The following is a 26,785-nucleotide window of genomic DNA, read 5'->3' on the forward strand; positions in this document are numbered from 1 at the left end:
ACACGAGCTCTGACACCTGCAGTCTGATAGATGCCGACAATAATCTAAGTATAGACAATGTTTATAAATTCACTGTGGCTCATACAGGGTTTTTAGTTTGTTTTCTCTAAAGTGAGCGCAATGCAAATTATTCTTGCCTGCTTGTTTTAGTGACAGTGTCGTTGGCCTGTGTGGACTGTATCACCTAGGCTATACTTCTGAAGCAGAAAAATTTAAAATATGTTAATAATTAAATTAAAATCTATATACATCATAACAAATATATGAAAACAATCTAGAAAAAATGTTTTACTAATTCTGAGCTTGAAATCACAAATTTTTAAGAAAAACTTTAGATTTTTCTTATTTAAAGGTGTCAGTTTTGTAATTTTGGAAATGTAGTCTTTCCTTTAAAAAAAAAAAAAAAAAAAAAAAAAACACCCCTCTCCAATAGTTTTATTTATTTTTTAAAAACCTAGAACATCCACAAACACGCTGTCATCATATATAACAACAAACGTGTCATAAACTGCACAGGAGCAGCATACACTTCATTCCTCAAATCTTTAATAAAACCGAGTCTGCTGCAGCTTCGTGAAGCTGCCTTAACCATCAGAGACACATGTACAGCAGGTTCATACTCCAAAAACTCCTGAAGGCAAAGGGTCAGGAAATAAATCAGAGACAAAAAACAAAAACAAAAAAAATGCCACGTACATCCTGATTGCAGCTCCACAGTTACAGAAGCAGACGTCGGTCGGTCTTCTCTGAAAAACAGTGAGTGTTTTCTCTCAAGGAATGATTTCACATGAAGTGTTTAATCTCATAATGCGTTCAGCTTTTAAAGATGAGAATACACAGCAGCAGATCAAAGACTGAAAAAAGATTAAAAAAATCTTAGTGGTTTCAGTCACTTCGTCAGACTCAGGTCAAATTGAGCTGGGAGACATTTATCGCATCAGCACCATCACAATGTATTCATTTCAAATCAGCTGGTCACTGTTAATCTGTCTGAAGACCCCACCCATCTGGGATCACATGACTGTTAACTGGAAGATAACACTTTCTTCCTGAAAGTGTTCAACTTTTGAGAGCAGGGGTTACAAGCCAAATCAGGCTTGAAACTCAAATTTCTACGTCATGAAAGAGCAAGGAAACAAACCAGGAGTCCAAGGTGGTATTTAGTAGAGCGGCTGTGATTGGCTCCTGTGTCTTTGCTTAAGTAAATTGTGGATAAATCCAACTTAGTCCTTTTCGTTGAGGAGCTGTGTCTCACTCCCCCCTGTGTGGATAATCTTGAGCTGTGACTATTTTTCTTTCAACACCACCTCAGTCCAAAAGCTTGGAGTGCTCTATCCTGGTGATGGTCCAGTCTGGAGGAACTCCTTTAGTAAACTCCCTCTGGAATCTGTCAGAGAGGTAAAAGGAAAGATCAGAATGACTCCAAGTAACTGAAAAATGTACAGAAATATTAAAAAAAAGATACTCACTCATAAATTGCAGTAAGCAGTCTCTTAGTTTCTGGTTCTCCTTCTCCAATGGCCATCTGGAAGATACGAGTTCCCTCCATGGAGTCTTCGGGAAGGTGTGCGCTCGTTAGATACCAGAAACGCATCAGGATGCTGACAAACTTCCTACCTGGAAAAGTAAACAGTTCATTTCCACCTTTATTTATACAGGTAAATCTCATTGCACATATACACTATGTTGCCAAAAATATTCACTGTCTGCCTTCACACACATATGAACTTGCGTTACATCCCATTCTTAATCAATAGGGTTTAATATGTTGGCCCACGGCTTGGACATTCTCCAAGAAGCACATATGTGAGTTCAGATACTGCTGTTGGACAGGAAGGCCTGGCTCACAGTCTCAAAGTCAGGACTCTGTGCAGGCCAGTCAAGTTCTTCCACACCAAACTCGCTCATCCATGTCTTTATGGACCTCGCTGTTTGCACTTGTGCGCAGTCATGTTGGAACGGGAGGAGCCATGCCTGTGCCTTCCCACAAAGTTGGGAGCATAAAATTGACAAAAACATCTTGGTATGCTGCAGCAATAAGAGTTCATTTCACTTGAACTAAAAGGCTGAGGTCATCTCCTGAAAAACAGCCCCACACCATAATCCCCCCTCCACAAAAATTTACACTTGGTACAATGCAGTCAGACAAATACTGTCACCTGGTAGCCGCCAAACCCAAACTCTATCAATCCGATGGATGAGTCTGAGTTTGGCGGTAGGTGTCGAAGAAGAAGTGTCATCCATCACTCCAGAGAACAAGTCTCCCCTGCTCTAATACAGCAAATACAGCTGCTCGACCATGAAACCCATTTCAGAGATCATTGATCGTGAGCTCCCCCCTCTCGAATCCATTCTAGGTGCTTGATTTTATACACCCGTGGACATGGAAGTGACTGATTTGGATGGGTGAGTGAGTGCTCACTATAACGTACGTACTGGTGATATAGTGTATAACAAGTATACACATCTATTTCTGTATTTAAAGCTTCCTACTGCTGCACTCAGCAGTCCACCACAACCACAACAAGAGTGTTTGCTGGGGACTATTTTCAGCTGTGGACTAATACAGTATCTGAGGCTTTGTTGTACCAAGTGAAAACAAACATGGTGCATGTTCATCTTAAGGAAGGAACACGTCACCCCAGTTTTAAACCTTGTTTATGATCGCAGCATTCGCAGCTGCACACGCCAACTGTGACATCATCACAGCCTCGTAAACATTTATACTAATGTCTGCAGACTTGCTGCAAGTCAGAAAAGACATCCACATGTCTTGAATAGAAGACGCCAAAATAGGAAGCAAAGTGACCGTGAAGCCCCCGCCCCACACCCGAGCTTCTCATCTTTTCCAGCGTCTGTCTCTCTGTGATCTGGGACTGGATCAAACCACTGTGAAGCACGAGGGGGAGTCAACTTATCAAAACCTTGAAAGGCCTCTCAGTGCTGCTTTCTTTGGGGTGAGTTGTGGGTGGTTGGATGTCTGTAGCACAGTCTGAGTCCTCAGACATCAGAGGAAACTCACAAGCAGGTTTAAGGCCTTTCAGACAGTCTTACCCTGCCAGTAATCCTGACACTTCATGCTTACCGTTGTCATCGTAGAAGATTCCCACATCCCCGGGGGTTGTGTACATGATCTCATCGGGCTCTGCAGACAGTGCTTTCTTATAGTGGGAAGGCAGCAGGTTGCACTTTTCCTCCAGCTTCCCAATCAGCTGTATGGTTGAGAAATTTAGAACAAGCAAAATAAAAAGCCTTTAAAATCCTAAGTTTATCTTTAAAAACAAGGCCAGATGTTTTGATTATTGCATATTTAGTAGCAAAGCCCTGAACCTGAGGAGTTAGTCTTACTCTGGAGTCTATTAAGGTGATTTAAATCTATCTAAATCACCTTACAGTATTTTAGAAGCACTTAGCAGGACACAGATGTCCTTCATACGTCTCTATTCTGTCAAACCTTCTGCTACTCTGCTCTCTAGCCTGAAGCACAAAACACAAACTGGCAGACAGTCTAAAAGATGGACAGGTGTAATAAAATGAAGCCAATGCTAAGCCTTAAACCTGCATTCCTTTTGATGGCCAGTAGGGGGCGATTGCTCTGCTTGTCTGACTGTAAATAAGTCTGCACAGCGATTAGTTACCTCGCTCTGTGACAGCAGTAATTTCCAGATGAGTTCACAGTCTCAGTTATGAATAAAGCATGATGGTCGTCATGTTCGAGGAGGGTATGCTCCTATGGTCATGTGACCGACTGTTTACTACCCAGAGAAGATGTACTATCCTTGTTTTCTCAGTCAGAGAAAACAAAAATCCCTCAGCACGATACTCTTTAACAGGACTTCACCAACCAGTGAAACAACAACTAGGCAGATTTGTCCAGAGAGGAAACAGGAGTGAACTTTGCAATAGTGTCTCTGTTTGTTTAATAGGACTTGATAGGGCGATGGTGCTGACAACTCGGGTATGTTTCCAACAGTACCTCACGTCATCTTTTGTGTTTACCCCGGCCTTTTATCACAAGATACCCTGCAGTGTAATCAGACCTGGGTGATTGCAGGGTGACTGGCAGCCCTTCACACTTCAGTGACAGCCACAATCTTTTGGCGATTGTGGTAATTTCCTGAATTGCCCTCCTCTGGGCCTGCCGCAGCCCAACCTTTGCGAGATCACTTTACCTTCCAGCCCTGCTTCATCCGATGTTTATCAGTTAGAACAAAATAAAAATAAGTCATATGGCAAATTTTTTATCCCACAGAGCTAAACAACGACACTTCCACATTCCCACACATTAATAGTCCCCTAACAGGGTTTATTAATGTGGACATCTCCAGCTTCAGAGCTGGTTCAGACCGGCTGTGGCGGTCTGATGTGGTAAGTTCACTGTGCAGTAAACAGATAGGGTGTTGCCACAGCAAATAGATGGATCTGCATCCACCTCACCCCATATCCTACATCCTCCTCTGTCACACCAACCCTCCTCTTGTCCTCCTTCACTACATCCATGACAATTCTTTATTCAACATCCTTTGCCCAGTATATCCACTGTCCCTCCTCTGCACATGTCCAAACCATCTCAGCCCAGCCTGAGCTGACCCTCTGATGTACTCATTTCTAATCTTGGTTACTCCTAATGACGATCTTCAGTTCTTCCTCCTGTTTTAGTGCATTAAACGACTCTGCATAATTCACTGTAGGTACTTTAAATAGTGCTCTTGCACTTTTAGGCTACTTTAGCAACATTTTCTTTAAGCTCTGTAACAGCCCACCGATGCTCTCATTTCCTGTGGTCCTCTCCTCTGTTACCAAGTGAATCTGTGCCTGATGCAGGTGTATTTAGCGTACTCACGTCTTTAGCTACGAGGCCCTCCAAGGCTTCAAACTGGCACTGTGACAGCAGCCTGGAAACATGAGAGAAGGCCTGCAGAAAACAGCACACCATCATTAATAACACATTAACACATAGCACGGAGGAAATCTGGGCTCTGCAGCTCAGCCTTCCACTCACCTGCTTCGCCCCCTCCGTGAACTCCTCTATACTGAACTCTTTGTCGAAGTACGTCCTGATGAGGAAGTAGTAAATCCGGGTGCGGAACCAGATGAAGGGGTTCGGGATGCCGACCACCACCACCTTCTGGTGCTTCTGCTCTCCCTGGTCCGAGCTATAGCGACGGACCGCTGCCGCGACAGCGGCGGGAGAACAGGGAGGTAGTCGTCTGTTACCGAGCCGGTTCAGGACGAGTCGCTCTTTTAAAAACAGGCGATTGAAGCTAAATGTTGACTGCAACCTGAAACAACCTCTTAACATGGGCAGCGCCATCTTTTTCCGTAGGTTTGCTGAAACCAGAGAGCGTCTGATAAAGTGAAGAACTGCCATTCTTTGAACTTCGGGGCTTCATAGGGGGCGCTCGCTAGATAGGCACCTAACGTTTGTAGCCAACATTGTCAGTTTAACGGGGTAAACGTTTTCCTTTGGCTTACCGACCTTTCTAATATTTAGTTATCGCTTGGAAACTGGAACTACTGAGGAATAATCGACCAATCAGCACGCATGAGCAAAATGCTAGCGTTTTATGAGCAAATCGGCTTCCCGTAAGAAAAGCTAACGGACATAAGCGTCATTTTTATCTTGGGTAAGACACACTGTTGATGCTCTATTTGTGAAAATAAACAAACAAACAAACATGGGCTTTTTCTGTTTTATGATCATTTATATTAAGGACCAGCCTGAAGGCGTCCTCTGCTGCTCCTCCTGCTGACCCGCAGCTAGTTTATGTACAATAGAATTAACAGGAAGTGGACGGTCTTTCCCCATATCTGCTCTGGACGAAGCTTTCTTGTCCATCCTCTTGTATCTTCCGGTTAGAAACACGTCACGCATTAAAAACCTGCAAACAGATATTCATAAAACACACAGTGACGCAGTTTTTTAATATCATTAAAATAAGCCTAGCAGTTACGAATAATTAAAAGTTTATCCCGCTTTTCTTTTAAAGCCAACTTTTACAGTTATTTTTCGTTTCTATGGGGAACATTGATAACGTAACACCCAGTGTGAGTGTTTACAATCACTGACTGAAGACTTTCTACGTTAAATCATGTTAAATGGAGCTCCAGGAGAAAATACCTGTGCGAGTCTTCGCAGCAGTAGACAGGGAGGTGTTTCTGAGGAACATTTGTCCACAGGTGAGACGGATGTGCTTCACTGCACGAGGGCAGGGCCGCAAGAAAAAGTGACAGCAGCAGTTTACATGAGCGCCATCACACTCACTCATACATATTTAATTCTCCACCACAGCCTGCTTTATAAAAAGAATCCAGCCACTTCTTATTGCCACAGAAAATACATTATAAAAGTAAAAATACATACGTTTTAACATCAAAATTTTCTTAAAATACTAAAAGTGCTCCTTATGGAGAATCACATGAATTATGTATTGGATCATTATTATCGATTCATTTACGTGTATTTTGCTTTAATGCTGCAGCTAGAGATAATTTGAATGATTTATATCCTAATCCAGGTAAAAGGACGTTTATTCTGAAGGGATGTGAGGCCTGAGAAAGTATATTTCACTTCCTCTCCCTCCTAAAATCAAAGAGCTGATCTTCAGCATTCAAGCTAACAAATTGTTTAGGCTGAGGTTTAATTTGGTTGTGAAAAAGTGTTAAGCTTTTCCAGACACAATCCAAGACAACTGGAAAACTTTCACAGTAAAAACAATTAACTTGGACTTTTTTACTAATACTTCACTGCTACCAGGGAAGTTTTTATGCACGCATTGTTGTGCAGTGTCTCAGCCATCCCTAATTTGTTTGTATTTTGCCCAGAACATGGCAAATAGAGGCAGCAATTTATTCAAATACACACACGGAAACACATTTTATAAGGCAAAAACAGAGTTTGTATAATTCTAACAAACTTTAAATTCAACATTTTTCTGACCACCTTTATTCTGAAATACAGCCTGAACTCTCTTTGGCAGCTTTCTTTAAGTAGTCTTCAGAAATAGTTCTCCAGGTTTCTTGAAGGACATCCATCTAACACACTGTATACTGCAACTGCCGCTGAAACTGCTTCTTCTTTTGTCCATTTTTTGTCCACCATGCTGACATATGCCGATTTTTATCAATTAGCTCTTTAAAGGATCATCATGTTGGTACAGAAAAAAACGTTTTATTGCTATTGGACTGTGTTATCTTCAATTGTCCAGTGGGGGTCAAATAAATTGCTTAACTTTTGGATCGTAGGCACGTTAATTTGAAATCAGTGATAAAGACTGGAGTGAAGTGTCTCTTCGGGTTTGTTGTCCCTGCAGCGTCGACCGGCTGTTCTCAGAGGCGTGTCTCTGGGTCCCTGCCTGGAGAAGTGGACAGTTGACTATCTTGGAGAAAAAGGAGGAGACAAGGAGGTGAAGATTCATGTGTCCACGGTGCCCCAGATGGATTTCCTTCACAAGAACTTTGCCTACAAGTAAGCTGACGTGCACACACACAAGTTTGTATTGCTTTTTAAGAATAGAGCATTTTATTAAACCAGCTCTGAGTGTCACACAGCTCTTTAAAGCTACAAAGAGCCAATACGTCCTCACAGTGATAGATGTAAACACACAGACAGCAGTAAATCTCCACACCTGTCATGTGCTCCACGTTGACAGGACTCTGCCATTTAATGAATTTGTGAGAAGAGCATCAGAGAAGAAACACTCTGACTTCTTCCTGTGTGAGGTGAGGATCAGAAAGCACATAATAAAATACACAAATGTATTCTTTTAATGAGAAACTGCTGGGTTTGGTTTCAGGATGAGAGCTACTACCTTCGTTCGCTTGGGGAGGACGTCCGAAAGGTACAAAGAAGACTTTCAATCTCACAAAGAATGGAGCCTGATGACTTTTTTGGGGTGTACATTGCAAGTCGTAACTACAGGAGCTTTCTCTTCTCTCCTGCAGGAACCGGCTGAGCTCAGCAAACAGTTCCCGGGCTTGGCGGAGGACTTTCACACACCTGACTTCTTTGAACCTGAGCAGTTCTTCTCCAGCGTGTTCCGCATCAGCTCCTGTGGTCTGCAGCTGTGGACGCACTACGATGTGAGTTTCAGAGGCAGCTGTTGCAGGACTGTCTGTGTATTTTTCTAAACATGCACGGTCCTTTCTTCTTGGTTTTTTGCACTTTGGTTTCTTTAGGTGATGGACAACCTGCTGGCTCAGGTGACCGGGACAAAGAGAGTGGTCCTCTACAGCCCCCAGGATGCTTTGCACCTCTACCTGTCAGGTTAGTGGCTGTAAAAAAAAAACAGGACTTCCTGTTAGTTTTAATGCTGAAAAAGTATCGCATCTACTGTGTCCACTCTTAGTAAAGGGACATTTTGCACCAAAATCACGTGAAGAGGTTTTGCAGATGATTCTGCTACGAGTTGCCTGTTTTTGGAGATATCTGCAGGATCTTCTCGAACACATTAGAAGAACAAGTACCTACTGGTTTAGCATTCAGGTTGCTAAATGTTGGTTTTTGAAGACGCAGGTTAAAGTTATCCACCAACAGGCATGAGCTTGGTTAGCAGCGTGTTTCTCATTGTTTCCCATTAGGCGATAAGTCAGAGGTTTTGGACATTGACGCCCCCGATCTGAAGCGGTTTCCTAAGTTTGTGAGAGCAAAGAGATACGAGTGCATGCTGGAGCCCGGAGATCTGCTTTTCATCCCTGGTAGGTGGAGTGCTTCATTCTTCCTACAGCCAAACATGAAACACGACTGAACCCAGCGTCCCTGTTTTCCACAGCTCTGTGGTTCCACAACACGCTCGCTCTGCAGTTTGGAGTGGGCGTTAATATCTTCTGGCGCCATCTACCTGCAGACAGCTACGACAAGAAGGATCCGTACGGTAACAAAGACCCCGTGGCTGCAACGCGAGCGCTTCAGGCCCTGGAGAGGGCGCTTCACACTCTGGATGAACTGCCAGCAGATTATCGGGACTTCTACGGGCGGCGCATGATTCAGCGCATTCAGAAGAGGACGTACTGCGACAGGAAAACAGACACGGAGCAGAACTCTGAGACTACATTATCCAGCAGTCCATTTACTAAACCTGGATGAGTTCTGAGACATGTGAAGTATCCAGTAAAGCAGCACTGCTTTGCTCAGCGTGGAGGTCGACTGTTGATAGTTTGACTGTGTGTTGTGTACAAAAAATTGAAATTGGAGCTGAAAAATGAGACAGTCCACAGAGGAAACATGGATGCAGCTCACCTGTTTATTCCTTTAATAAAGCTTAAAGACTGAATGGAAAGGGGTGTGGCCACTTCTGAATGGCAATTGACAGCTTGACCATGTTTGTGGTGATACATGAAGAGAGATAAAATACTGTGCAAAAGTCTTGAGCAGACTCTTATATTTTGCTTCTAAGCAGTCAGACTTTCTTGTAAATTTTTAAAGTGGGTGTGAACAGTGGTCCTCCAGCTCTCTAAAGGTCTGTCTAAGGGTTTTGCTTGGACATTGGCTGCTTTTTCACTCATTTTCAGTCCAGTCCTACTGCCTGACCATTTCCATTATTACCCTTTGGCTGTAAAAGGCTGGATGAGGTATTGTTGTCATCCTGCCGGGCAGACGAGCGGACACCCAAGTTTGCGAATGCGATAATGTGAGAACCAAATGACGTATGAACTTCAAAGTGACACCATAGGTGCAGCTACTAAAAATCTCAGATAAGTTCGAATCCAAGTGACCTTAACCTCAAGGTTAGAGGTTTTCTGAAATTCATAACTCTAGAAAAAGGTGATGTATTAATCTCCTATGAGGCTGAGGGGTAGAACTAGTGGCGGCCAGTATTTTTTGAATTATTTGTTATTTAGGACAATTAATGCTAGGCACCTAGCTAAAGAAATTAACCGGTATTGTGCCAACAGCAAGTTGTATTTTGTCTTTAGGTACTCTTTTTCTGTCACAAAAGATGCCAAAGACAACAGGTTAACAGAAAAATGGTGTTTTTGCACCGACAAGGTGATTCAAGCTATTAGCCAAAAACTTGGCACATTTCAGTATGGTGTGCAGTGTGTCCTTATGAATTTGAAGAAACTTGACAAAAGAAGTGGCAGGCCTAAAGACCTATATGCAACAGATGAACAGTATCTGAAAATCATGTTTTTAAAAAAACAGGAACAAATCCAGCAAACACTTGACACAGGACGTGAGAGATGCATCAGCTGAAAGTCCAGAGTTTCCACTGAAGCCTGGTCAGAAATGCTCTCAGTGGACAGGTCGCTGTTAAGAAGCCATTCTGAAGGAATATAAAACATGGTGGAGGCTCTGTTATGGTGTGAAGCTGAATTTCAGTCAGTGGTGTTGGAGATGTCAAAACTGATGGACTTAACAAGGAAAAGTACAGTCAGATTTTGATGCAACGTTCAGTACCATCTGGCAAGCCTGTGATCGACCAGTGCATTAAAAGCACATCTAAATAGAAAAACAGCAAATAGTTCAGTTTGAATTTTTTATTGCACGAAGGTTACAGTTCTTTGCTTCCTTACAAACAGTTTAAAGCTCTGTAAACAGTGAAGCAGCATCTCCCCAGTGTGCTTTGTATCTCCTGCTAACACCGCTTTGTGAGTCCCTGTCGTCACATTTCGTCAGTAAGTCTCAGCGTTTACGTGAGTGCACAAGAGCCAACCAGTGACCGACTACGTGAAGCAGGAAAAAGCTCCGAGATACGACTGTTTCCCAGAAGGAGACGGATGCACGCTGTGGGCAAAAAAATTTCAGTAAACTGCTGGCTACGTGAAAAACTCCAAAAATGTTCTGACTGATCAGATCATGTTTGAGGTGCTACAAAAACTATCTTGCATAGTTGACAAACACCCAGACTTTAACCCCATTTTAAAACTAGTTTGGCTTTGGATGCAAAAAGAAAAAAAAAAAAACAACATGAAGCTGAAGGTAACAGTCTGAGCCGTGGCTAACGGCGCCGTGCACCGTCCTGAATGTCTCTTCCCTCCGTTTGAGTTAGGAGAAGAAACGTCTCGGTGAAGAGCAGCAGAGAGTTGGGGGAGGAAGCGCAACATTTTGTGGGCCCGGTTCTGGTTCAGCCACAGTCACAATGAAAGTACACGAACGGGCGCACCCCTCAGTTCCTTCATGTACTTTCTGGGTGTGTGCACGATGCTACGAAAAACACTCATCGGAAAGAAAACAAAGAAATGGCACATGGCTTGTTGGTGTTCTCTATTCTGTGGATAACTGCGTGATTTTTTTTGTGTTTTATTAAAGTTGCTATTAGGCAGCTGAAAGAGAAACCCAGAAAGTCGGATGATTCCCTTTTTAAGCCAGTTTTTGGTTAAAATCACGATGAAGCTGCTGCGTGCAGTTGGTGCTATGGAGTCTGCGCCATGCCGCGGCTGGACTTCATCTTCTCCAGTCTTTTAGAAAGGTGGCTGTTGTTGGACTCAAGCTCCTCGATCTTGTCCAGTGCCGATCGCAGCTGTTGGATTGAACAGGAGGAAAGAACAGATTATCTTTGAATTAGAGCCTCTTAGATTATCCAGTTTGTAATTCTGGGGTGAGAAAACGATACTCTACCTCTCTCTGGAGTTTCCGTTTCTCGGCCTTCAGGTCGTCCTCAATTTTTTCAGCGTTCTCGGCAGCAGACTTGTAGCGCGTCACCTGACCCTCGAGTCTGGTCACCTGCACAACAAAGAAAATCCATGATTTAAAGCTCAGCATTTAAGTCTTTAAAGGTGCTAAAAGCGAGCATTTTATTTTGAAAATGTAAAAACTTTGACACTCCGTACTTGAAAAGCCAATTAAAATATGTTTGAGAGATTAAGTCTGAAATGTTTTCAACTTTTACTTTTACTTTCAAGATCCAGCTAGTGCTAAGCAGAAGCCCCAGCTCATTTCATCTTGTGTTTGTCAGACTGGTTAGTTCATTGTTTTACTGGTTCAGCTCCCTCTCCAGTGAGTTTTAAACTGCAGATGGTGAGCTTCAGCTCCCCAACAGGAACCCCACATACAGGTGGAGAATTTGTTAATCCAATGCTACATGTAGATGGAGAGCAGAATAAGGAGTTGGGGTCTGACCAGAGAACCAAAGAATCACAAAGAGCCATCTGACACTGAGGGCCTTTAAACACAGACCTTCCCTGCATGCAGGGAGAGATAAATGAGCTAGCTGATTAGCAGTGACTGAAATTTCAAAATAAAACACACACCGCGTATTTAATGATTTTTATCTACTTACATTTTGTTCTAACGCCGTCGCTTCCTGCTCTGCCTTCACGAGTTTGAACTTCAACTCGCTGATCTGCCTAGTGGAGTCTCCTAGAAGGAATTTAAAAAGAGATTAATAAAAAAAAAATAAATAAATAAATCACAGACACGAACTTAAAAACTAGCAGGCTGTTTCTGATTTATTTGACTTACTCTGTAATTCCATTATGTTTGGATCGTTTCCATTTTCAATAATTTCAGCGTCTGGGCTGCTGTCTGTGCCGTTCTTCTGAGTTTTCTGTTCCAACTGGGCTTTTAGTTTCTTTACCTGTAATAGAGACATCAAAAGACTCACCAGTCAAATCTGTTAAAAACAAATTTAAAAAGTACAAAAAAAACGATGAATTCAAAACAAGACACCGGAGGCGCTGGTGCAACTGGAGAAGTAAAACATTCATACAGATGTGCCAGACAGACTTAAAATATAAACCTGTTCACCTGCTCTATCATTTTCTCACGCTCATCCACCAGTTTCCTCAGGCGAATCTCTGAAATTAAAGCACATATTTTAGGTAAAAAAAAAAAAAAAAAAAAAAAAAAAAAAAGAATCGCAGCATATTTGCAACTGTTTAATAATTACAACGACTTTGTTCCATCTTAAAAAGGAAAATAAGATCACATACCAGGGGTGGGAGGACCTGGAGAGATGATAGGGAGGGGGCTGGGGTTGATGCATGCAACAGAGCAGGCATCCAATGAGGGCGTGATGGAGCGGTGTGTGAGGGATGGGAGGGGGGTGTTAGCATGCACAAACTGTGGAGAGGAGGGGTCAGTGCAACAGCACACAGCTTCCTGGACTATAGTCACACTGCATGACAACACACAGTGAGCTAGAAAAATGATATTTAGGTGTAAATGTGAAGAATGAACATATCTAATTAAAAATAATGTCATTAAAAACATTTATTTAGAGCAACATTTCAAACAGGTAACAGCAGGGTGTTTATTAACATTTCAAAGTTGTTTTCCATTTAGTGCAATAAAAAAGAAACGGACATTAACATACATGTTCTGTGCAGAGTTCGTGAAAGCAAAAATGGCTTTAAACTTATTTAAACACTGACACGAGGGACAGAACATATTCGAGCTTGTTAGCTTAAGTCTTAATAACAATTACCCATTAATATTTAATTTTGTTGTGGACTCATGACATAAGTAGATGACGGAAATTGCACTGAGATGCAATGATGCTGTAGCAGAACCGTTGGAGAGCAATATAATCAGAGATGTGTGACATAGTACAAGCAGCTAAAATAAATGTGCATCAATATCTGAAGAAATGTTACCTGTTATATCAAGTGCATCAAGGCCCATGTGTATAAACCTACAGTTACCTTACAGTTTAGAATTTCATCTTTCCACAAATTGTTTTGTTTGTTTGCACAAATGAGCTCAATGAAAAGAGATTAAGAAAATATACAAACTTACATCAATATTTATTTGGAAAGAATCAAAGTGCTTTGAGGTTTAATCCGCTTTCTAAACATCAGTAAAATAATATTAAAGGCATGTTAAGCACATCTTTAGACTACGACATCTTACATTCCTCTTTGCCCTTTCCTTTGCCTTTCTTTCCACTCTTCTTCGACTCCTTCCCTGACTGTGCTGCCCCTTTATTGCTGCCCGCTTGGTCTGCACTATTTGGTAAATCTGCATCTTCACCCTGCAATGCATTCTTGACCACATCTATCCCTGCCTCTACTGATGAAGACAAGGTCTGGTTAATGTTCTCTGCAACAGCTCCCAGCGCTCCAGCGCTCGAGACTTCCTCTGAAGCTTTGCCTGGCTGGTCTTCTTCACCGGCTTCTTCTTTATGTGTGTTTTTCTCTTCTTCACACACATTTTCCACCTTTTCTGATGTAGCTTCCTCATGAGCCACAGAGTTCTGGTCTTCTTGAGGCACCATATCTGGGTCTTTATCTGCCTGGTTGCCTCCATCATTGCCTTCAGCTGGCTTGTTTTCATTTGACTCGGCATTACTTTGGCACAGCCCATCGTTGGTTTCATCTGCTGTTAATTCAACTCCCTCATCAACTTCTTCCTGCTCTGGATTTTGGGAACGAGTCGATTCTTCAGCTGCTTCAATATCCATGTCATCAAAATCAAAAGACTGCCCTTCATCTTCCTCATCCTCTTCCCCTTCACTCTCCAACTGATTATTATTTTCAGATTGGTCTTTGTTGGATTCATGCGGTTGCTCAGTTGACAAGGATGACGCTTCCTCATGTTGATTGTTTTTATGTTGGGGATCTTCCATGACAGCCGATTCCAGATCAGCTGAAGAACCAGTCTCAGTAGCTTCTTTTGGAGCCTGTGGTGAATCTAACACGACAGCAGCACTGACCTTTAGTTCTTCGTCCTGCACTGCAGTCTCAGTGCTTAAGGCTTCAGGGCTTTCTGTTGATGATGCACCATCACAACTGTTGCTTTTTTCATCTGGATTAACTAAATCTTTGGGTTCTTCCAGATTTTTGTTTTCTGAATTATCACCATCCTGACGTGGAGATGTGACAATGGCAGGAGGACATTCTTGTTCAGTCTCTGCTCTTGGCTCCCCATCAGTGGACTCCTCAGGAACCTCGCTGGTAACGTCGGTGGGAGGGTCATCTGTACCCGAGTTTATAACTTCGGATGGCTCCATGTCAGATGAACCAATAGGGGAGTCATCAGCAGACGGTGGCAGGATGAATGTGTCGTCTTTACTCTCAGAAGCAGACTCTGAGTCATTGGCAGCAACGTCACCATTGGTTGCAACGTGTGATTCTCCTTCAGTGTTGCTGCTCGTTTCATGGCTGTTTTCAGTGTTGTTAGACGTGCTGTCAGATTTCCTGTCATCAGCAGACTCTACTTTCTCTTCTGTTTGATCAGTATGGATGACATCACCATCAGTTGAGATACCGACCCTTTCAGGATCATCTACACTGGACGTACACTCTTTGTCAAGGCCATCAGTGCCTTCTGCACTGTTGGAGTTGAGTTCGGCTGTACAGATGTTGGCCTCTGTGTCAGGATTTGCTGCCGTTTCCATTTCCGGTACTTTCTCTGTTTCAAAAGTTTGCTTGTGGTCTTGTTCATCTTTTTCAGAATCTGTTCTGGATTCTTCAAGAGTTTCAACACTTTTCAGTGCCTCTACTGATTCTACAGTCTCTGTTTCCAAAGTTTCTTCATCATTCTGTTCTTCTGTAACGTGATTTGCTATTGTTTCACTGGGAGTTTCACTGTTTTCAATACAGGTCACAGATTCCACTTCTTCTAATATCTCTACTTCCAAAGTTGGTTTCTCCTCTTGATCACCCTCTTTGGAATCTGTTTCTATTGATTCCTTGATGGTTTCCAAATGAGAAGAACTTTCAGTGGGTTCTTCTGTCTCTACTGCCCTGTCAGTCTCTATTTCCAAAGTTTGTTCCTCATTCTGTTCCTCTGTAACATCATCCACTATTACTTTGCTGAGAGTTTCTGTTTGACAAGGGTTTTCAGCAGGTGATACTTCTTCCATTTCTTCTATCTTGTTGGTTTCTAAAGTTTGTTTGGTGTCTTCATCATCAATTTTGGAGTCCGTTTCAGTTTCCACGAGAATTTCTGCATGAGACAAACTTTGAGTAGGTTCCTCTGCCTCTACTGTATCTGTGGCCTTTGTTTCTAAAGTTTGTCCCTGGTTCTGTTCATCCTTAACATGATCTACTGTTACTTCTTTTTGGGCTTCACAAATGGCCTGAGTAGGTACTACCATTTTTGCTTCTTCTACTGTGTTGGTTTCCAAAGTTTCTTCTTCATGGCACTCATTTGAAACAGTTTGTTCTTTACATTTACTGGTTTCGATCGGCTCCACTGCATTGACTTCCTCAGTTTCTTGCTTGTCCTGCTCTTCCTTGACTCGATCCATCTTTGATTCCTTAAAGGTTTGAGTGACAGAGCCATCGACAGTAAGTTCTGCAGCAGATCCACCATTACTTCCTGCTGGTTCTTTGTCTTTTTTCTTTTCATTCGCCGTTTCATTTTTCTGTTTGGTCTTGTCGTCTTGAGCCCCTCCTTTCTTTTTGCCTCTCTTCTTCTTTTTCTTCTTTTTCCCTGAAGCAGGAGTACCCTGAGGCTGAGATTTACTGGGCGTTTCCTCTGCCTCATCGTTCTCTGCCTCTTCTGCATTTTCAGGCTCAGGTTGAGCTTCAATGTTGGAAGCAGTTGGAACGGATTCATCGGTTAAATTTTCTTTTGGAGCAACATCTGCAACTTTTTGTTGAGGACATAATTCAGTACTTGTCAAACTACTTTTCTCAACAGCTTCCTGTTTGCTGTCTTGCACCTCACTGGTGTCAACACTAACACTTTTGGCATCTGTCTCGACTACATTTAGACTACTCGTCTCTTTTAAATTAACCTCCTCAGACATTTCTGTTTCTGGAACATCAGGACTTGTTACAATCTCTTTCAGCTCAAAGCTACTGGGTTCTGTACCAGGAGAGTCACTGATTTCTGCATTTAAGTCCTCACTGAGACCATTTTCTCCAGTGTTGTTTTTCTCTGCAGGTAAGCATGTCTCTTGTTCTTCTTGAGGCTGTTCTTCACTGGATGTTTTCAGTGTGGAAACATCAGCAGCATTACAGAGAAGATCAGAGCTCATATGATTCTCTTTGGCTTTCTCGTGCATTTCTTGTTGCTGCTCTGGACCCACTTCTTCCTCTTCTCTGCTACTTCTCAACTCAGTCTCCTCTGTGTTGCCTGGGAGATCATGAAGAGCATACGGTGATGGAAGGCCAAAAAAGTGTAGGCTTAAGACAAGACTTTCAACACTTCATCAGGAAGCGCATCAGCAGAAGTCAAGGTAAGGCAGAACACCTGGCTGATTCAAAGGCCAGAAAGAGAAGCAGAGCGCCAAGATGACCAGGAAGCACAAGAAAAAAAAGAAGAAGCAGAAGAAGAAAGGCAGGAGGAAAATCAAAATAAGGCTGCTGATACCGAGTATGTAAGAGAAAAGAAGAAGGGAATACTCCAACTGAATTTTCGCTACACACACCAGATGTTGACTCTTAAGAAGAAGTCCATTCAACCCTCTCACTGTAGGATGCATCAGGATTTACACACCAACACCAGCCGCATTAACAAAGTTAGTCGTGATTCAACACTTATGTGTTTCTGGTGAAAGTGACTGAGGTGCAAGAGTTACATGAAAGCCAAGCATTAGTAATGGAAGATGATATAGAAAAAGCAACTCTGTTAGTGGATGATATTTTAAAGGAAAAGCTTAGAGAGGTGATTCTCGTTATGTTTCTAGTTGCTTCTCAGTAATATGTCAGCCTGTCTCCCACTACAGTCTGACTTCGCTTTAGCCGATAATGTGCAAAACTTTGCAGAAGAACAGAAACGTGTTTACAGACTGGTACTAATTTATCCCTTTATAACAACTGAATGAAGGCTGAATTTCTTAAATTAACTAACGTGAACTTGGATTAAGGCTTAAAGTTTGCATTATTAGGGGCGTGGCCACTCTCATCGACAGGGTGACGCAGACACGTGCGGCTGTAGCTGCTAGGGCTTACCTCAGCTAATTCAGGTCACTAATAATAAAACTCATATGGCTTGCTGAGTCTTAAAATCCATCTAAGAAGTAAGCTCGTGCTCTAGTTTTTATAACTGAAATTCTAGTACTTCATCTAATATTCAACTTAGCACTAAACAGCAAGCCTCTGTGTGATGTTTTGTGCTAAGTTTCTAGTGTTAGCTGATGACTTAGCGCTCCAGTATCCTAAAGAAGTATGCCTCTTTTTAGTGAAAGATCTAAAAAAAAAAAAAAAAAAAAAAAAAAAAAAAGGCCAAATTTAAACTTAAAATAAAATTTCTCATATTTGCTCCAGTCAAACCAGTGCACATCTTTTATAGCGTCCACAGACGGAGCATGCACTCTGCCACAACTGTGTGGTACATGAACGTGTTTTAAATAGTTAATGGACAATGATGGAAATTTATGTTATAGAGAAAAAAATATACATTGATGGTTAATGGTTTTAGTCTTTTTAGGGACTAACGCTTCTGGACAGTGAGTAACTGATGAAGGCTCGATTAGTGAACTAGTTTTTCCTTTTTACCAGAAAAATACAGAGGATCACCAAGCTTATCCTTAACAGATCAGTGCAAATCAGAGTCTAAGTGATATTTGACAGCATGAAGCTGGGAATTGAAGAGTTCACTCCAAAATCTGACAGGAAACTCCAATAGTAGAAAAACATGTTTATTTCATCGTTACTACTGTTTTGGAATGAGACTCTTGCATCAGTTGTACGCCGAGCCATGCAGTAAGAAGAAAGGAAGTTTTTAATTCCACAGTGGGTTTTACCGAGCATGCTGTTCCCCTCTGCTGGGGTCGTCTGTGACTCCTGAGCTGGTTGGGAAGCAGGGTCTACACTGCAGGACTCATCAGCTTCTGCCACGTCAACATCCCCATTGATGCTCAGATCAGGTCCCAACACTATTCCATGTTTCTGCACAGTTAGAATAAATTGTTAGCATCGGAAAGCACCAGAACAGCAATTCCCAAACAACTAAAGCTTACAGTGTTTTTTTTTTCTCCACACACTGAGTACCTTCAGAATATCTTTCAGCTTCACGGCTTCTTCTCTGAGCTCATCGCGCTCAATTCGGATTGCATCTGTGTATTCTTTCTGTCGCTCTAAGGCCTGAGCAGAGCCACCCAACCCAAAAGTGTTGCAGAGTGCAAAACAAAGTTAAAAGTGTGCAAGAAGTGAAAACGAGTAAAAACAGGCATTCAGGGTGATGCAAAGAAGATACTGATTTCATGTCAGTAAGCTGAATATGATTAAATGAAAAACTGCTGGCTCATTGGCCATACCCCAATTTTTTTATCCTTCCACTCCACCGTCTCCTGCAGATCAGTTATTTCTCTAACAAAACCCTCCTGTTTCAAACGCAGCTGACGGATCTCCTAAACAGCAGGAAAAGGAAAACAAAGGTGTAAAAGAATGAAAGTAAAGCAGAGCAGGTATCAACTGTGCGGGAAAAGAAGGAAAAGCTGTGAAAAGCACCCTAACATGCAGCCTCTCTGTGTGACTAAGTACAGGACAGACTTTTTTTTTTTTTTTTTTTTTAAATATGGAAATCTGCAAAACACTTCACACTCATAGTGAGTGGGTGATGGGGGGTACTCACGTTTAGGAGCTCTTCACTTTGCTTTAGCGTCTCTTTCATTTCATTGAACTGGAACTGAAGCACGCTGTGGGCATATTTCTCTCGCTCGTATTCCTGTAGGGAGCAAGATTTAGTTTAACAGCCAAATAACTGACAGAGGGCACAAAAACATTACAGCACAGCTGCTTTTGGGAATTTCAACACCTTTATTACTTTTTTAGTATTATACCAATACTGATTTAATGAGCTGACAATACACGTCTCATATGTCCTAATGCAACCTTATCAGCTCTGCTTTGGTGTAATAAAAAGTAATGAAGCTCAGTTATGATTTCCTTGTCTGACTGTACGGTCTCACTTCTGTTTCAAACCTCTTTAAAACACTCGGTGCATAAGGGTTATATGAAGCTTGTTAGATGCTGGGTTGTCCAGGAGAAACCTTTGTACTGCTTCTTATTAGAAGTTAGGATGTCAGAGCCTTGTTTGATACATAGACTTTAGATAAAAGATGTCCCCCTGTGCAATGTTCCCTCTAAGCTGCACGCGTGCGCAATTGCGCACTGCTGGCACGGTCTCTGCGCAGAAAAAATCTGCGTTGTGCACAAAAAAAAAAAAAATCTAACCTGAATTGAAATTAAAGTAAATTGTTAACAATTCTGTTTGGCAGTGTTAGTCAGTAAGCGACTGGCTGCTCCAGTATGGGATTAGAACGATGCCACCTTATCCCATAGCCTAGCCAATCACGTGATTCACATTCGTATATACGCAGCTAATCAACGTTGTTGACAGGCTATTACAGCGTCCTTATGTGCCGACATCGGTGTTTTAGCTAGCAAAGCGGCTGATGAGGAGTGAATGACAACGTGTACAACCTTTGGAGATGTGAGTAGGACAGACGGAACAATTGACGGAAAAAGTGTGGACTTTATACCAGTTTTTAAATTGTGTTGATAGGCCACGTAAAACCAGAGTTATGATAAAAATATCTGCAATGTTTGGTTTTCTTCCTGAATACTATCGTTGTTTATATTTACTGCGGGAAGAAACAGTAAAAACGGCATTTTATAAGGAAAACGCTCGAAATCACTCTCCGCCTGTGAGCAAAAACAAAACCAAAAAACCCCACCCTTTCCTATTGGTCGAAAAATGTACCATGTCGACCAATCAAAACATGGCGTTTAGTTGTTTAGGGTGACTGCTAAATGTTACAGGTGTTACAGGAGTGATACATCTCCTGTTGTCAGGCCTGCAGGTATCAGGCTGTTGTTCTCCTTTATCTCATAGTGGACTGAAATTATTTTTTGGAGTGGCACAAATAATTTGTGTGGCATCAAATTTGATGCAGAACAGCTGATTGTTCTGTAAATATTTTGAAATGTTTGTTTAAAAAAAACGCCTTGGCTGCATTTTTAGGTAAACAGCTGCAAAAAACTTTGTTTGCATAACTTAGTTACTTTTTTGAAGAAGTAACTATATCATTAATTGCCCAACATTGGTCATTATATGCTGTATTTTGCAGACAGAGTTACAGGACTCTCTCCCAGACCACAGACTCATACTCATTATACAAGTCAGAGCTTTATAAAAAAAAAAAGTTGTGTTTTCAAAATTGGAGTTCAAGTTATTTTTACTTCCAATAGTGTTAACAAACTACACAGGTCATGAACAAGATTTTTTTAAATTTTCATTGTAAGTGGGCTAAAGCAGTTAATTAAAAGTAGTCTAACATAAATGTAAATGCTGTAATTTGATTATTTTAATAAGCCATGTAACTGGGATGGATTCGATGCTGGCGTGACCACAGTGCACACGTCTGCTGTTGCTCACAGTGGTCCAAGGGACCGCTCAGGGAGTTTGTGCGTTCGCTCAGACACATGAAAAATTAGAGGGAACATTGCCCCTGTGCCTGTACTTGGGATTTGCACTGATTCACTTTCCAGACGTGGAAGCTATGTAGATATTTTTTGGATATGCAGTCTACTTTTTTTTGCAGTGATTCTCTGCGTGTCTATTTTCAGACATGTCTGCTTTGGGGAAACTAAAACATTCAAACTGCGGCAGGCTTTGGTTCTAGATTTTCAGCTGTTCCATGACATCCTTAATTTTGTGATGTTGTAGTTCTCTGCAGACTAAAGAGATCTTCAGTAAAGATGGCTATGAAGTTGTGGAGGCCAGCTGATACTCTAAACAGAATTTATTGGCTTTGACAGGAGATGTCACACGAGCCAAGACACGCTAATGTACAGAATAAATAATTTTTTATGATCCAACATAAAAAATGACATACTGTGCTTCTTCACTTTATATTAATGGCAGTTTTAAAGACAGTCTGTCGTACCTTGACTTTCTCCTCGTGCTCTCGGCGTGACTCAGTTAGCAGCTCCTCCAGCTCCATGAGTGAGTCTTTGAGCGTGTCCACCTGGTACATCAGGTTGTTTTTCTCATTGTCCAGCTGAGCGTTCGACACCATGGCCTTACGATACTTCTCCTCCACTTCTGCTAGTGCATCCTGATGCATTGACAAAGGATAGAGGAATATCACAGTTGCTAGCTCATCACCCTCCAACCGGTAACAGCAGGTGGCTGGCACACCCTGAACCCGGTTCTTCTTCACCACCGTCGCCATGTGCTGTTCAGCTAGCACCATTATATATACAGTATTTTTATTTTACTATGTAACACTCCATGAGATTGCGGTTGATGAATCAGCACTGTGTTAATAAAACTGCACTAATGAATTTAGATTAAAGTCTGAATTATGTACTTTCTGTAAGTGAAAATGAAATTAAGCACACATGCATGCACACACATCAAAAGAAAGAAAGACCACATGTAGATGTCACAGTTAGCATGCAACGTATTTGAGCCACATCAAAGGACTGCTAATTAGTGTCCTTTCACTCATACTTATTGAGGAAGAATTGAACACTCTCTCCACAAGTTATTAATCTGTATTAGCAGAAGCCTCAGAGGAAAGGATTTCAACCCAGTGTGCCATAAAAGCAAAAAGAAAACCACAATAACCAGTTCAAGTCAGGGGAGGCAAACCCGTTAGTTAACAATATGAAAGGCTCTCAGGTTTATACCTTGACTTCTTTTAGGTTCTGAGTGTACTTGGCTTCCACTTCCTGAATCTGATCCTTCAGTTCGTGAATCTCCTGGTAAAGAGTGCAGCAGCAGCAGCAGAGGTGAGCAGAGAAGCACAGCGTGACAGTAGCAGTGAAGGTGAAGCAGAGAGTTTGGTGAACAGTTAACACTGTGAGAGGACAGCTTCGCAAAGACAACGAGAACGGTAAAAACATGGCACAAACTGACAAAACAGCTAGCCCGGTTGTTATGACTGAGTAACTGAGTTATGTTTTTCAGAGGCTGTTTAAATAAACAGTTTAAATAAAAACTTTGTCTGAAAAATTTGGCTTATTGCAAAAAAAGCTTTTTATGTTGTTTTTAAAAATTTCATCGCCTTTTGCGCTAGGAAAACACGATTCATTCTGACATGAGTCTTTCTGCTTTTAATCAAACTATCTTTGAACAATAGCGATCAATAAAAAAGAAACAACTGGGACATGTCCAGCTACTGTTTTGAAGCATCCCTGCTATTAACACAATGCTGTCTGTCTACAGGACTGTACCTTGATTTCTCGTATGGAGCTCTCAGCGTCTACAGTTAAAGCCGTCTCTCCGCTTCCTCTCCGGGAGGACGACCCTCCTAATGAGGTGAGCGTGGCTGCTGTTAAGGCTGAAGCTGCTCGAGATCCCTGACACAACGAAAAAGAAATTTGTTACATAAAATACATCCAAACATATTGTAACAATAGCATTCAGTCTTCTCCATAACTGTCAAAAAAAGTGCATTTCTCACCTTCTCAAGATAATCTCTGTCCTCCACCTGTTGAGAAAGATAAACACAGTCAGAGGAATCAGAGGCACATGAGAGACCACAGGGCCAAGAGGATGAACTGAGGGAGGAAGGAAGTCCCACAATCGTCACTGCAGCTACCGCGGCACTGATTTATCTTCACATCTGCTGATAAAAAGCAACACACCACACAAAAACCTCCAAGGACCGGAATCTGCCATCTATTCACAAGCACAAATTCATCTCTGTATCAGCGTGCAAATGATTAATCAGAGTGATGTCAAAGCTCTCTCAAAATATCAAACTAACAGCAGATCTGTGTTAAAAAAAACAACAGCACACGCAGAAACTGCAGTTTCAACACAGATTAACTTCGCACACAAACCCAGTTAACAGCAATCGCTGTCTTTGCAGTAATAATAAACAAAGTTAGTTTAAAAAGGAAAAGGAAAAAAAACAGGCGACATATAAGAAATCAGGCAGGAACTCAGCTCACATCACAGCCTCGGCCTGCGGGTGCAAAGCTACTCACGTCAGGAAAGTCGGGAATAGTGACATCGTCCAGGTCCCTGGGAAGACCACTGCTACTGCTTCTCAAAAAACTGGCAACAGAGCTGCAATTGTCCTGCGACAGCCACCAGGGGGCACAACACAACAAAGAAGCCAAACACTCACTGAATGTTAAGACTTCAGAAAACTTTAAAAGTACTAATTGAAAAAGTACAGCAGGGGCTAAAACTGAAGAAAATTACCACTAATAATCACCATCAGTGCTGTAAAGGTTATTCATCAGTGTATTTAACTTTCATTTCCTATTTTCTAAAACCTGGATGTGTGAAAAAAGGGCCGATAACAAAAAACACAGACATCACTGTGCTGTCCAAAAATGCAAAAAACCAAATTGTTATTACACAAGTTTGCACGTTCTGCAGCACATTGCTACATAAAGATGTGTGTGATAAGTTAGATGGCACTAATTTAAAATAGGAACATTTGTGGGACTGTTTCTGTCACTAAAATGCTTCGCTTAAAGTACTCTGTGCAGCTGCAAGCTGGTGACAGATGGTCCCAGTCAGGAACTGCTCTGCAGCTGATCCAAAGCTCACTCGACCACTCCGATGATCACACACTCTGGACCAAGCTCACACTTCAGGCATGAAAGGGATTATCCTTTGTGACCTGCAGGGAGTTCATCTCCACATTACTGATAAACTTGATGGTATGTATTTAGCAGTTACGCTCCACAAGTTCACCAGGAGTGATTTTTGTTTATACTCTAAATACGGAGCATTGGTATGTTTTCATGCTGGAGATATCTGCAGACAGTGTTAACTGTGATGCATTCAGATCAAATACTCAACATAGTTTAAGTTCTAGGAGAGTTAGAAATATCTGAAAAATCATCTGACACTGTGCCATGAGATTTTGCCACACACTCCGGATCTTCTTTATGCCATCGACACCCAAAAATGGTCTGTGGGTCACATCTGTGCTGCAGAGCTGGTAGAAACTTCAGCAAACACCGGCCAAAAATAAAATATCAACATGCCCAAGATAAATGACATGAAATGTTTTAAATAAACAATATTTTTTTTAATCTGATTTTAGCTCTCTGTGAGAGTCATTACTGCAAACTGCTCTTATTTATGGTTGAGCTATTTTCCACTTTCCCTGCTCACTTTGACTGCAAGTACACCACCTCGCACACGGAGTGGAGCTGATGGAAACGGGAGGAGTAAGGACTGTAAGGCGTGAATATTTCTATGTGTGTCTGAACACACTTTGAGTGAACAAATCCTCCAAACAGTGAATTGTGAGCTAAATGTTTCAGTCTAAGTGCACGATGGGTCAATGAAAGCATCTTGTCATTTAATGTTATGTCCACATGGCATGCAGCCTAAATCATTTCAAACTCCAGGATGAGGAGAAGTGTGTCTGGGGAGGAGAGGCTCACCACTGGGCTGGTACGGGCTGACCCGGCCCTGCTGGAGGCTCTGGAGCCGGAGCTGCGATAACTAGTGTACTCTACAGGCTGCAGAGAGAAAACTTCGTCATGTTTCTGTCACCAACTACCATGCACACACTCACATGGTGCCTTTAGTACATAACATGCATCTATCCTTCTTTTATACTTCAGGATTCAAGCTTTACCATATTCAACATCTCTCATGCAGCAGAAAAAACGTACATCCTAAATGATGACTAAACTAAACTATGTTTTAGTTAAAAGTCTCTAAAACTAAATCAAAATTTGTTGTTAATGTTGCTTCACTGCACTTGTTTGTACCTCCTAGTCTTGTCTGTGTCAAGTTTGTTGTTAAGATCTGAGTTGTGCTAATTTATGTATGCGCTGCTCTATAAAAAACTATAAATGCATGTTGTGTGTGCGAGTTCATATTAATTACTACTGCCCATAAACAAGAAAATGATACCCATGCCATATACACGAATCCTTTTAAAAAGCAGATCATTTGCCAAATTGCGACTGTAGATGATTTACATCCACTGGCTCACCCGGCTTCACTCTCCTTTCAGGTAACCATTAGAAACATCCATCCAGACCATATTGGCACATGCAAGTTAATTTAAACACACATCAAACTGAACCACACCACACACCAAATAACGCCACAATTCCAGCAACGTCTTACATGAGAGCTGGCGCTGATGACTCGCCGCGACCCACTGCACAGACTGTCTTCATATAAGGAGCTCTGGACATCACCCACCCACACACCCACCCACACACACACACACACCCACCCACACACACACACACCCACACACACACACACACACACACACACACACACAGAGGGTCAGCTCAGGGTCACACCTCAGCAGTGTGAGCAGACTGTAAGGTTTCTATATTTCTATATTTTGCTCAGTGGATTAAAAAAAAGTGACCGCTGCCTTCAGCGCCTGATTCAAACTGTGCTCTGTGAGGAAGCCTTTAACTGAAACATTTTGCTCTTGAGATCAACAAACTCAGATGCAGTGGCTCATGCTAGTGTGGAGAAGTGCAGGTCGAAGGTGAGTGGAAGGTGTAGCGGTGAAAAAGGTGAGCTGGAAATGAACCAACCCTACGATAAAGCTCCTGGCTGTACTGACTGAGTGACCTGTAGAACTGCAAGAAGGGATGAAGAAGGAAGGAACAATGATGCTTGCATGAGAAATAAATGAATAAACATTTAACTTTAAGCTCTGCTGTCCTGCTCCCGTGATCATGAAGCAGTAGAAAACTGTTTTTTTGGGGGGGTAAGTGCGTGTGTCTTTCTGATGGTCTGGCTTTTGTCTGCATACAGACCTGGTAACCATTGAAAGCTGAGACTGGGTTTCTGGAAGAGGACAGACCATTGAGGCTGTACAAGTCAGAAGAAGCGTAAGAGGCCTGAAATGAGGAGAGCGAGAGTGATGAGCGGAGATAAGAGGGAGACGAGAGAAAAACTGAAAGGAGGTTCAGAAGGTCACACAGCTGTTTGTTGAAGCAGCATTTGAAAGAGTGCAGCAGTACACACACACACGCACGCACGCACGCA

The 26,785-nt window shown here is 42.0% G+C and overlaps 3 protein-coding genes across 7 annotated transcripts in view; 1 reads left to right on the plus strand and 2 right to left on the minus strand.

Moving 5' to 3' along the window:
* Window positions 1-420: 420 nt before the first annotated feature.
* On the minus strand, window positions 421-5,865 carry maip1 (matrix AAA peptidase interacting protein 1). The gene is made up of 5 exons (XM_084954467.1): window positions 5,003-5,865; window positions 4,844-4,915; window positions 3,086-3,212; window positions 1,470-1,617; window positions 421-1,387 (listed from the first exon to the last, which is right to left on the minus strand). Exons 1-5 carry the CDS (start codon window positions 5,369-5,371, stop codon window positions 1,309-1,311), a joined length of 795 nt encoding a protein of 264 aa, XP_084810593.1. The 5' UTR covers window positions 5,372-5,865; the 3' UTR covers window positions 421-1,308.
* A 124-nt stretch (window positions 5,866-5,989) lies between these two features.
* Window positions 5,990-9,365, plus strand: tyw5 (tRNA-yW synthesizing protein 5). The gene is made up of 8 exons (XM_084954466.1): window positions 5,990-6,180; window positions 7,314-7,468; window positions 7,653-7,722; window positions 7,797-7,841; window positions 7,945-8,082; window positions 8,179-8,266; window positions 8,581-8,697; window positions 8,772-9,365. The coding sequence occupies exons 1-8, from the start codon at window positions 6,100-6,102 to the stop codon at window positions 9,083-9,085; spliced, it is 1,008 nt and encodes a 335-aa protein (XP_084810592.1). The 5' UTR covers window positions 5,990-6,099; the 3' UTR covers window positions 9,086-9,365.
* A 3,379-nt stretch (window positions 9,366-12,744) lies between these two features.
* lrrfip1a (leucine rich repeat (in FLII) interacting protein 1a) overlaps window positions 12,745-26,785 on the minus strand; it is a 50,882-nt gene continuing 36,841 nt past the window's right edge. For 2 of the 5 annotated variants that reach the window (XM_084954461.1, XM_084954462.1), the window contains 13 exons: window positions 26,554-26,637; window positions 25,898-25,960; window positions 25,201-25,278; window positions 23,779-23,871; window positions 23,250-23,276; window positions 23,020-23,145; window positions 22,474-22,545; window positions 21,726-21,896; window positions 19,409-19,501; window positions 19,092-19,184; window positions 18,826-18,918; window positions 18,579-18,723; window positions 12,745-16,966 (listed from right to left, as the gene is read on the minus strand). In XM_084954461.1, the coding sequence (XP_084810587.1) occupies window positions 13,779-16,966; window positions 18,579-18,723; window positions 18,826-18,918; window positions 19,092-19,184; window positions 19,409-19,501; window positions 21,726-21,896; window positions 22,474-22,545; window positions 23,020-23,145; window positions 23,250-23,276; window positions 23,779-23,871; window positions 25,201-25,278; window positions 25,898-25,960; window positions 26,554-26,637 (4,326 nt within the window). In that variant the 3' untranslated portion in view covers window positions 12,745-13,778. The remainder of the gene's footprint in view (window positions 16,967-18,578; window positions 18,724-18,825; window positions 18,919-19,091; window positions 19,185-19,408; window positions 19,502-21,725; window positions 21,897-22,473; window positions 22,546-23,019; window positions 23,146-23,249; window positions 23,277-23,778; window positions 23,872-25,200; window positions 25,279-25,897; window positions 25,961-26,553; window positions 26,638-26,785) is intronic. The other 3 variants (XM_084954464.1, XM_084954463.1, XM_084954465.1) reach the window with 2 other exon arrangements.

This window comes from Perissodus microlepis, chromosome 16 (assembly GCF_051167445.1).
Source record: "Perissodus microlepis isolate ML-2025 ecotype Zambia chromosome 16, ASM5116744v1, whole genome shotgun sequence".
Classification (NCBI taxonomy): domain Eukaryota; kingdom Metazoa; phylum Chordata; class Actinopteri; order Cichliformes; family Cichlidae; genus Perissodus; species Perissodus microlepis.